This window comes from Acipenser ruthenus, chromosome 7, assembly GCF_902713425.1.
Source record: "Acipenser ruthenus chromosome 7, fAciRut3.2 maternal haplotype, whole genome shotgun sequence".
Classification (NCBI taxonomy): domain Eukaryota; kingdom Metazoa; phylum Chordata; class Actinopteri; order Acipenseriformes; family Acipenseridae; genus Acipenser; species Acipenser ruthenus.
Genome location: NC_081195.1, coordinates 58,431,434 through 58,443,551, shown reverse-complemented (window position 1 = coordinate 58,443,551; position 12,118 = coordinate 58,431,434). Strand labels below are relative to the sequence as shown.

The window sequence follows — 12,118 nt, the reverse complement described above, 5'->3', positions numbered from 1 at the left end:
TGTTCGTTCTAGGAGCCTGTCCACGTTCTCAGTGATGTGCTTGACAGGGGCTCCTGGAAGGCAGCACTCTGTTGTAGTAAGGGGGTCCAAACTGCAAACTGAACTTGCTGTGTTTCTCAATATGGAGTCCCCAACAATCATGACCTCCCTTCTTTTTGCTGCCTGGTCAGCACTGTTTATAGGGTCCTGGATGTTGTTCCTTTCATTCTCTTGATGTTGGTTTTGGTCATCTAAATGTTGAAGTGGCTCAAATTTGTTGGATGTCTGGATTTCTGGTGGTTGTGTTTGACAAAGTTTCTTTTTTTCCCTGCTTCTGCCTATCTGAACCCAGCTGTTTCGACTCTCTTCCATCTCCCTAGTGGCTTTCAGTCTTCTAGGGGTGCAGACTTCCATGAATTGTGGGTGTGTCAGCTTCTCAAGCTCCTGTTGCTGTCTCATTTCCTCCAGCTCCTTTTCTAGCAGACTTACTCGTTGAAGCAAGTCCTGGATCGTGCAGCACTTTACACAAACTTGGTTGGGCTCTGTTGGGTTTTCTCAGATTTCCCACATCATGCAGTTTTCACAGATTACTGGCTTGAAGACCATGTTGTAATTTTTTATTTTTTTTTTGGAAGTTTAGTTTAGCTTCTGCAGCTGTCAACCTGCTTTCAAACTGCTGCTAATTGCGCTGTACTTCTCCCATGCTGTCGCCTCACTCGCTGTCACTCTGAAACTGCCTGCCTTTTGTTTGTTTGTGCTTGTGCTGCGGGCTCCGCCCCTCCCCCGTGTCTCAGAATGGCACGGAATTTGAATCAGCTGCTCCAAGTTTCAGCTTATCAGAAAAATGCACGCAGCTGTAAGACTTTAAGCTGCAATGTTTTCTGATTAAAGCAACTCCAGATTTAATTTAAAGATGTAATTCCTCCTTTCTGCTTCTAACTGCGTTGTACTTGTCCACTCGTACTTCTCCCACGCTGTTGCCTCACTCACATAGCATAAAAAGCTATGCAGTATATATTACTTTTACCATACATGGGTATGCAAGGAATGATAGCCACAGTAAAGTTATAAAATTTGGAAGGTATGAAAGACTACAAGTGTGGTTACACAGACAATACAAATGATATGGATAACGTGATCCCCTTCCACTGTCTTCTTGTTGCATGGACCATTCCCTCCTTTCAACATGGGCCCCCTTTCTTGCAATGGGGATCAATCAGTTCACACCCTGATTAAACCTTGCTAGAGAAATATATATTTCGGAAACACCAAACTTGATTACAGGATTTAAAACCTCTCATGTTAAGATGTAAATGAGGCAATTTTTCTGCTGACTCATGATATCCTAACATAGGACGAGGGCACAAAGTTATAGATCGAAAACGCTAAATATAATGCCACAAAGATAGTCTTTCAACCTATTTGGAAAAACAGTTGTGGACATTAGACAGTACCACATAGATGTCTCTGAAACTCTGAATTTCTCAATTAAAAGAGGTTAGTAAACACAATTCTTTGAGAACGCACAAGACTCAATTGTAGTATGTCCTGAAAAATAAGAAATGAATACACTAAGCAGTCATTTTCATATAGAGAAATAGGCCCACACTCAACTTTCGTTTCTTTCTAAGTCATTTACTGATTGTGTTCCAAACCATTTCAGATCAAAAAGTACTTCCAGGCTGCTGTATAATTTTACGTACATTTTTTAAAATTTGTTTTGTTGCGTCTTATCTAAAAAGATAAATGTTGTCATTTCAAATGCAACAACATTGATCTTTTTACAACAGTAGATGTTTTATTATATTCAATACTTTGGGCATCATGGATTTCTTTGATGTGGCTGCATCTCTCTTGTGTCATGTGTATATAAATGAGCACTCATGAATAGATTACTTTTACATTGTTATTCCTGTTAATGTTTATTTTAATATTATTCCAAAAAGACCCTGATGAAGCAGGTCCACACCTGTAAGAGCCATCACGTTTTTTTGGCCCTTTGGAAGCAAGCAAGCTATTCACATCTGTCATGCCCGTCACATCCACTTATTTTATTTGACCTGTCCTATGATCTTTCTTATCTTTAATGCAATAGTTAAGGAAAGGAGTCCCCTGCAGTTTCTATTGACAGATACAATACTGGGACTCTTCCCTCAAGCAGACTGACATTTAAGCAATAGTGCCAACTTTTGTAGTGGTTTTCATGTCTGTTGAGACTTTTTTTTTTAAATTTTTTTTTATAAATTTAGTCGTTGCCAATTATTTTTATTATTTTCTCCCAATTTGGAATCGCCAATTATTTTATTATGCTCAGCTCACCTCTACCACCCCTGTCAGAGGACAACGCAGCTCTCGGGCAACTTACAGGCAAGCCCACAGGCGCCCAGCCAGACTACAGGGGTCGCTGGTGCGCGGTGAGCCGAGGACACCCTGGACGATTGAGCACCGCCCACTGGAAGCTCCCGTCCACGGTCGGCTGTGGAATAGCCTAGACTCGAACTCGCAACGTCCAGACTATAGAGCTCATCCTGCACTCCACGAGGAGCGCCTTTACTGGATGCACCACTCGGGAGCCCCCTCTGTTGAGACTTTGATGGTCATATCTTCACCTTACAGTCAATCTAAAGAAGGCAATTATCTATTTTGAGTCTTTTTGAACATGAACATGTTTTCTGTTAGTAACAGAACAGAGACAGATTTTGAAAATACCCCAAATAACTGAATTCTGCAACTAAAATCACACTGTTACATAAACATTGAAGAACAGATACTATGGGGGCAATTAGATCAACCTATACCATTCCAGGATATTTCACAACTGTGTTTGTTTAGAGTATTCTACAGTAACAGGGATCCATCTGGATTGACTCAACCATTTATTTTTAACTACTGCTACTGTAGATGGTTGATGTAATCAAGGTTGATTTCTCAGTGCTGTACAATGCTCTTAAAAAAAGATATCCCAACGGGATATACTGCAGGTTGGTCAAATCAACCCTTATGACCAGAGCCATTCTTCTGAGCACACAAGCAGACATTTAATGCATTGTATTCCTGAACGACTGTACTGTATTTGAAATAAATAGATGATATTTTCTCAAGGACTCCTCCACTGTCGGCAAAAAATAAATAAATAAAATGTGTGAGGAATAGACAGAGTCACAATATAGATATCGAAACATTATTCTTAGAACTGAAACACACATTTTGAAAGACAAGCCGCTTGAAAAATGCATCAGAAATTAGACCTGTTAAATGAGTCGATTACTTGGCGTTGGCTTGTGGAGTTCATCAGTTGGCCATGACAACTATATGCAAATCAGTAGAACAGAAACAAACGATGGAAAAAAAAGTGATAAAGAGAATTTCTCAAGCGACGTGCAAAGGCTAATGTACAATAATCCTTTAATAACACCAAACCAAACATATATTTAGATAGTGTAAAGGGATGGAGAATAGTAACATTAAACATCTTGACAAGGAGAAAATTGCATCAGAGGGTATTAGTCCATGAAGTTAGAGCTGCTCTAACAAATAAATACCAACACAACTGGGGGCAGGAAGATACACCATTGAAAGCAGCTATGTGAATCCATCTTATTGTTAAAAACATTGAGGTTATTCTCCAACTTAAACAATCAGCTTCAATAATCCTTTCTGAACTGGAAAACAAAAGTCGAGAAAATGGTTGCACTACTTCAAGTAAATCTATGCCTCTTTATTAAAGACAGAAAAGCACTCCAGATAATCACTGCTGTAGAGAACAGGCAAGCACACTGCAGCATCTATGAAGGATGTGCTGCAAGGACAAATGTGATTGAAATGATACATGTACTGTATTACAGCTCTAACAAGTGAATGCAAAACAACCTCATATTCTGTTTTTCTTCTTGACAAGCTACAACTTTGCAATGGTTTTATATTCTCTTTAGTAAATAACATTACAATAATGCAAACAAAGAGCCAGCACATTATTTAAAGAGGCTCCTGGATACTAAATGGAATGCTTGTGATACAACACTCTGTGCAGTAAAGTCTTTTCTACAGCTTGTCTCTTTAACTTCAGACAAAGGAATCCATCACAAAACAATTCCTACTTCAGAAGGTAAAGTGAGGGGGCCATCCATCACTCTGCCTTGCAACACAGTAATTTATATTAAAAAGGTTTATTAATCACACACAAAAAAAGTTGATGCTATTGCTTGGGGCCAGCCATTTGTTTTCCGTTTTAGATTTCCTTTTGTTGAATATATTTTTATTAAAGAAGTTTTCAGCAAATCCACTGCCACGGTTTCTATTGTAATTAGAAACACAGATCCACAGGAAAATAGTCATTAATCTCAGTGAAATTCTTTTAACCCCCTTTCTAAATTTAGCATGCCCCAGCCATTTCAACTTGTACGACCCTAACTTGCTTGTTGAGCGCACTGCTGAAAAGAAATTGAGGTAGAGACTCTTGCTGTAGATTTCTTTCTTTCCTCGCTAGGCAAAGCCCAACTTCACTGGCAAGGGATATATCAGGGTCCAACATTCACCCACACTAGGGAAAATATGTTCCCCCCTCCAGCAAGAAACACAAATCCAGCTGTTGTAATTTCAATTTACAGAAGGGCCACACGTTCATATCATATTCATATCATATCCATTGTGCTGCATTGGAATGCAGATGATTTAACTCTTTGACTGCTACAACCCAGGTTTTAATACCAGACAGGAAACATGTGAAGCATAGCTTACAATTGGGGACTCTTCATTTCTGTCCAAAACTGTGAAGCTTTTCATCTGTCTCAGTGACAATCTCACAATGCATTTAAATAGGAAATTTAGTTGGCCCGCTTCTGGGCTTTTGTAATCCTCACTCATTGTCAGTATTTGAGCTGGGAGTTGGCTGGAAGAACTCACAGTGCACCTAAAGGGGAAATTCATCACGCTTGCTTATGTGCCCATGTCACGTTGTCAACTGTGAAACTGGGACACTGTAAAACTTCAAAGGCTATTTTTTAACTGTTGGCTTAGCTAGTCGTAGCTAGCCTGTGTGAATAACACATATCTTTAAATATATATAGAAAAAATAAAGAAGCAACAGTCTCTTCATTTTATAGAAGGGTTGTGTAAAAATGCCACTTTGACACTATTAAACTGCACAGGAACATTTAACTTTCATACAACAGGGAAAAGCCATTAGAAACCCAATTTATTTGGGATAATTTCCATTTATTTTCCTCATATCCCTCAACTTTCTCAAAAAACACATTTAGCAGTAGTTCTCTCTCTGATATGATTGATTCGATGGCCTATTACCCTTTGGTTGAAACAATTTCACATGAATTCTTGTCTCCAAATATTTATTTATAACTGTGTCCCATCATTTTTTTCAGAATTGTAGAGTATAAAAGAGGAAATACATTCAGTGAAAATAAAATGATAGGTAAACCATGCGATATGTTTAACCAAGCAGAAATTGCCAATTTAGAGAAAGGGAACCCGCCCCTTACCTTGCCGTGGGTCATACTGTCTCATCTGAACCTCCTCCACACATTCTGCAGGGAACCAGCCTGTTCGGCCCTTGACCGTTCCTTCCCAGAATCCACCTTCACCGATACTCAGCACTGTTGGAGAGAGAATTTGACCATCATTGACAAGTTGCATCTCTTGTGTCACTCACCATGTATCTGTAAATCTGTTTCAGCTAAGTCTAGATATGCTTTTCTTTTTAAATATGTGTTCCAATTATTTCAGCAGATTTCTGTAACTACTGCTGCTGAACATCTTGGAGCAAAGATTTCTCAACATGCTCTGGTTGACATTTGTGAAGATTACTATATTCTCCAAATCATTGAGAAATTAAAAAAAAAAAAAAAAGCTTTATAAATCCAAACATATTGTGTAATAGCCCTTGTACCTCTTATTAGATTTGCTTGGTTGAAAATTCCACAGGGTAAATAACCTGTTAATCAGTGACAGCTCATAGACAATACTGTTCAATATTGTCCTGAATGACATGCACATGGTGCACTCCAGAGAAGCTGGTTCCAGTAGTGTATTTGAAAAGCAGTGGCTTTGAAAAACCTTCCAGCAAAGTTACTGATAATATAAATGAACACACACATTCATATATTTGTGTTAGTTTGGAAGACATTCATTCCATTTCTCTTCCTTCTATTATTTTTTTGTTTTGTTTAAAGTTACATCAGTATCTCTTACAGATACAGACAGATACAGACGCAAGCTTATGTATGTAAAGAATCAACTGATTTAAAACTTCCACATCCTAGCTTCAGGCAATGACATCTTAAGATGCTTCCTGCTATTCAATTGAATTACAGCTGCTAAAAGTATTTGGTGAAAAACATATGTGTTGCCATTATATACAGAACAATAGATGGGCTGCAGTGATTTATCAAGATTATAACTGCATCAAAGGGTTCTGGTGACATCATAAACCACCACAGCGAACCGTGAGATGCAATTATAACCTGCAGTAATGCACTTTTATAATATATGGATTCCACGACAAATGAATAGTTAAAATGAATAGTTTTTACATTTTAAAACACAGTAAAATATCACAAATGAATCACTGTCAGAGCCTTTGAACATTTCCGTGGTGGGGTGTGGAAAAGATTTACACTGTGACACCCTTGACAATGCGGTCCAAACATGCTTTGCATGGATTTTCCTGGAGGCAGCAGTTCATTTTCCTTTCCGGTAGGTGGTGCTGTTGAAATTAAACACCAGTCTACACTCCCAAGGATACCTCTCACAATTCCTGACTCATATTCAGTCACGTCTTGTTTGTTCTTATACAGAATACAAAGTTGGCTAAATGAACTTTGAGGCCCCCAATGCCATGCCAGTTTCTAGTCTTTGTTGTGTTTTTGATTTCTTGGTCTTCAATGAATAATTCTCTGGCTTCTAGTATTGGGAATTCCAAAACAGGATGACATTTTTAGTGTTTGGAATAATAAATAATAAAAAATAAAAATAAACGACAACCAGAAGTTTAAAAGACATACAGAGAATTCCAAGAAAAATAGCTGAGAAAGTTATAAATAAGCGATTTTTCTTATGGGCTGAGGTACAATTATAGTACTTATCCATATATTATAACAGTAATATAAAACATTACCTTTCACTAATTGTCAGTGCATAAAACAAATGAATTGTTTGGCTAGTCGTTTTTGTAGTATAAATATTACATACTGATGGCACCAATTGAGTGACATTTTAGCAAAACTACATCACACAGGATTACAATTAGCATCCAAAAATACACATACGCTGTGCAACATTCATTAAATGCTTAATCAATGCATACATTTACACCCTCCAGCATTATAAGACATAAAAAAAACGTACTTATTTTCTAGTTATGTAACTGAACGCTCCTCTGACCTGAAGCACCTAAAGAAATCTTAGAAAATTCAGGAAGAATAATTTTTTCATCAAAACCAAGGACATTATATATATAATAAATGTATTATTTAATTTTTTTATAACACAGAAATGTAAGAAATAGTGAAAAAAATACAACATTGGAACTTTTTTTTTTTTTTTAACAGAACTGCTTCTACATCTTGGCTGTTGTCATGGATACCACCAAGCACTGACACCATTATTGAACCAGACACTGTAAATGAATGTGTCTGTGGGATATTAAGATATGTAACTGCTGACTTATTCTTGCTAAATGTAAAAAGGAAGACACAGGTCACTGAAATAAATTTTAAACAGGCTAAATTAAGACTTAAATTATAGAATGTGACCAGTTTGCCCAGTCGTACAGGAAATAAGTGATTGTCTGATCTGCTGGTCATTAAAATGTTTGATTGTCTGTCCTTCCACTATCCTTCAAAACATCACACATCATGATTGAAGCGATATAGATCTATAGATTCGGTGTGCAAGATCCAATTCATTGTGCTCAGAAATGTGTGCATTTTATGCCTGACACAGTTAGTTAGAAACACAATTTATTTAATGAAATATCCCTGAAATGTACAAGAAAAGTTTACATCTTGCCCAATACGAAAAAAATAGCATCTTTACATAACTCTGTGCAAGCTTATTATGGTCTACAAATAGTTTATATAGTAGTCTCTTTGAGTAGTGATATTTAAATGATTAAGATCATTGTTTGCAATAGTGGAATACATCTCTGACGATATATAATGAATGTACTGGATATTGATTGCATGAAATCCCCCTGAGGTGGTACCCAACATCCAGCTTCAAATTTAGTTTAGGTCAATATCTCCTTTCACTCTAATCAAAATCAGCAAACGCTTTAAACTTGCCCAGAACACAACATGAATTGTTTCCATTGTACTACAATTCACACACTGACGTAAGGACCAAGTTAAAGCATCATTCATGCAAAGCTGTGACCTGCTATAAGGTCCTAGTTTTATGTTAAAAGGCATGGGACTGATCAGGGAACTGAAATATCCAAGAAAGGGTCTGATTAAATGTGCAGTCAATCTTTTGGATGTGCCAGGAATTGAGCAAATAATTAATGAAATTTGTATTCTGCTTGGCAACCATGTTTACAAATATTTTTCATAATGGGAGCATATTTTTTGAAAACAACACTGAGGTTAATATATACATGTTACATGATTTATATTTTTTAATATGCAATATAATGTGCTCATTACCTCTTATTTTTTACAAAAAAAAAAACAACAGCACGGGATGATCTCAGTTTCAACCTTTTTTTTCTTTTTTAAGTACGACAACCCTTTAGTGATGTGTAAATAGTATAACACCTAATGTTTTATTTATTTGCTGTAGAGTTATACACGGCACTGCATGCTATTGAATATATTTGAGAAGTTCAGTAATACAGCATGACAATAACACTTAAACAACACAATGTCAAATGAGAAAAGGTATCACAACCCTTGATCATTTGACCTGTGTTTAATCATATATAAAAATCCAGCTAACCCCAAACCATTTTATTGAATGCTTTTTATGCTAGTGGAAAATAGTCCCTTTGCTTTTGCCTTCAGATATTGGAAAAAAAAAAAAAAAACATATATATATATATATATATATATATATATATATATATATATATATATATTCAAATGTAAATACTGCAGTATGATTAACAATACAACAAAATTGTTTTACACACATTGGTGTTGCAACCTAAAATAATTATAGTATTACTACTTTATATTCTAGGTTACCATAGTAACAGTATGGTTATTGCAAGAAATTAACCCATGTGCAGCCATTTTTCTGCTCTCAGTGCAAGCAGAAAAATGCACTGGAACTAAAACGACACTCCAAAACAACAAGGTTCATACCAATAACAGAATTCAAACTTTAAAAAGCAGGAACATGAAAATACAAGAAAAAAACCCAAAAAAACCCCACTTGCTTACATAAACTAAAGTCATCTTTATACATTTAGTTGTAGAAACAAGGTATGGGGAAAAACAGATGTTTGTCTATTTTAACAAACATAAAAATTAAATAAAATATGGGTAAAAAATAAATTATCACTATAATTTATGCTTCAAATTGTTTATGGAGTGGTACTTTAGCCATAATCAACTAGAGACACATATATTGTGACACATGTACTTTTCTATTTATATAATGATGCTGTTTTACACCTTTAATTTGAAACAACTATTGATCTCAAAGCAATACCTATGAATTGTCCCATTCACGCAGTCAATCAATCAATCAATCAATCTTTATTTGACATAGTGCCCTTCACAATAAATTGTCTAGTAAGTTTTTAAAATGGTAACAGTTGGTGCATCCCTTACGGAAATAGATAGCCGATTCCATAATTCGGGGGCCCTAAAGCCAAATGCTCTACCACCTGTGTACCATCCTGCATCCTGGGATCGCAGTGATCGTCTAGGTATATATGGGATTAAAATATCATTTAAATATGAAGGAGTCAAACCGTTTAATGCTTTGTAAGTAATAAGCATGACTTTAAAATCGACCTTAAACCTTACAGGAAGCCAGTGTAGTGCTACCAGTACCGGTGTGGTCATGTCTTCTACTTCTTATTCAAACCCTGGCAGCAGCGATTTGCACAAGCTACAGTCGGGATAACACATATCTGGGAATACCAGAAAACAGAGCATTGCAATAATCGAGTCTGGATGTTATGAATGCATGCATCAGTCTCTCTGCATCTTCAATGGAAAGAAAGTGTCTTAGTTTAGTGATATTTCTTAAATGAAAAAAGACACTACAGTTAATTTTCTAATATGAGGTTCAAATGAGGGATCTGAGTCAAAAATGACACCAGTCAGTACTGGGTGTTCAGAATAAAACTCCTGGTAGTGAAAACTGTAAAATCACCAATACTTAGTGATTCTGAAGTGATTCCCACAGCATGAAGCAGTTCATGAAAATTCAAGCTGTGTGTTTTTTCAAGCTTGTTCATGTGATGCAGTTTACTTTGTGATAGACAGTCTCTGACAACATCTGTTCAAGTGTCAGCTCAGACACATCATGTATATGAACATATTGTGATTTCCAAGGCTGTGATTGAGTATGACAGGTGGAAGGAAAAAAAAGACAGTTGACAAATACTTACTAGTGCTTCTTTCTACAAGAGGGCAGAAGCATGATCAATTGATGATCAGCATGATAGATTATGTCCCCATGTCTTTTAGATTTTAATCTAAAATAGTAACCTAACTGAACTTTAAACTTTCTAGTAAGAGAGTCAGTGTGTGTTTTGAAGCTCAGGGGATCATCAAGCCAAAAACCCAGGTATTTAAGAGACCCATCCAGGTTTCTGTTTCGGGTGTTTTAGATTTAGTAAATACCATCATTTTGGTTTTATTAGAGTTCAATAAAAGCTTTACGTTAATCAGGTCATACAGGTGTTAAATGCAACTTGTAAAATGTACAATTACTGACAAAATTGTAAACAAAATGTGTTCAAGAATGGAACTCTGAGGTGCACCTTTATTCATTTGTATACATTCAGATTTTCAGTCATAAGTTTTGATTATGAACTAACCAGTGCCTTTATCATTTATACCAATTTCCTGTTTTTGAATCAATTGTGTATAGTCGACTATCAGAAGCTTCAGAAAGATCAATGAATATGGATGTAATTATTAATTATCTGGCCTTGTGGCACATTTAAGGTTGCAGCATCTGTTCCATTATGTGGTTTACTATTACCTCCTGGGTAACCAAGGCAATGTAACTGCACTTCGTACTTTGTAAGATAAAGATTGACTACAACAACAAGCATGATTGTCTTGTCTCTATGGTTGCCGTAGTTTTTTAACCAGTATTATCAGCTCATAGTATTCTATATACAGTAGTATACCGGGGTATTTCTGCTGAGGTGATTATTATACAAGTAATTTGCATTATCAATAATACACTGGGTATGCCTTATACACAAGGTCTAAAATTACAGTTCACCTTTTTGAGCAACATTACTGTAACTCAGAGTTCATCTTTTATAGATTTGCGACAATTTGTAAATTAGCAGAATTATTACCACTGGCAAGTACATCTTTTATTACAATCATTTTATCCCTGTAGAGGGAACAAAAGAGTTGCTTTGTCGGGGTGATTTATTTTAATTTTAAAAGGCAAAAGTTACCTAAGTTAGCTGTGCACAAAGTTCTAGGAGCTCTATGTGGTAAATTTGGTTGGTACAGACCTAAACAATCAATTAGGATTTCCTCAAAGGCTAAGTAGAGGGATAAAGGAATCTGCAATTCAATGCTTTTCAACCAAGCACATGGGATATAACCCACGACAGACTCAGGATGTGGTCTTGTATATATTCTATATAAGGCAGCTTTACCAAGTCCCCAGCTAATTAAATAATAGTCAATGATGACTGGGTTTTGTAATCGTTATAATATAATAATTATTTCAATGTGTTAAATATTGGACATCTTCCGTTTACATTTAGCTTAGAGGTATTGTATTGTAATGCCAATATCCCTTACCTCTACTTCCCCAATTTGCATCGCTTTATTTTAGGACACCTGTCCCAGGGGAACCTTGCTTCGACCCCAATGGAGTAGACTAGTCAGTTTTACAGCAGTGCCTTTTGCTTTTTGCCAACCCAGTATATCGAACCGCAGTGGTCTGTTAAAATGTCATTTTGCACTCAGACAGATTA

General features: G+C 36.2%; 1 protein-coding gene across 10 annotated transcripts in view; it reads right to left on the bottom strand.

Annotated features, from left to right (window-relative positions):
* The window catches only part of LOC117415660 (SH3 and multiple ankyrin repeat domains protein 3), a 289,648-nt gene that overhangs the window by 69,698 nt on the left and 207,832 nt on the right, over positions 1-12,118 (bottom strand). For all 10 annotated transcript variants that reach the window (XR_004546440.3, XM_059027379.1, XM_034026268.3 and 7 more), the window contains one exon: positions 5,475-5,588. Coding sequence is in view for 9 of the 10 variants with exons in the window: in XM_059027379.1 (XP_058883362.1) it covers positions 5,475-5,588 (114 nt within the window). In the remaining variant the exon portion in view is untranslated. The remainder of the gene's footprint in view (positions 1-5,474; positions 5,589-12,118) is intronic.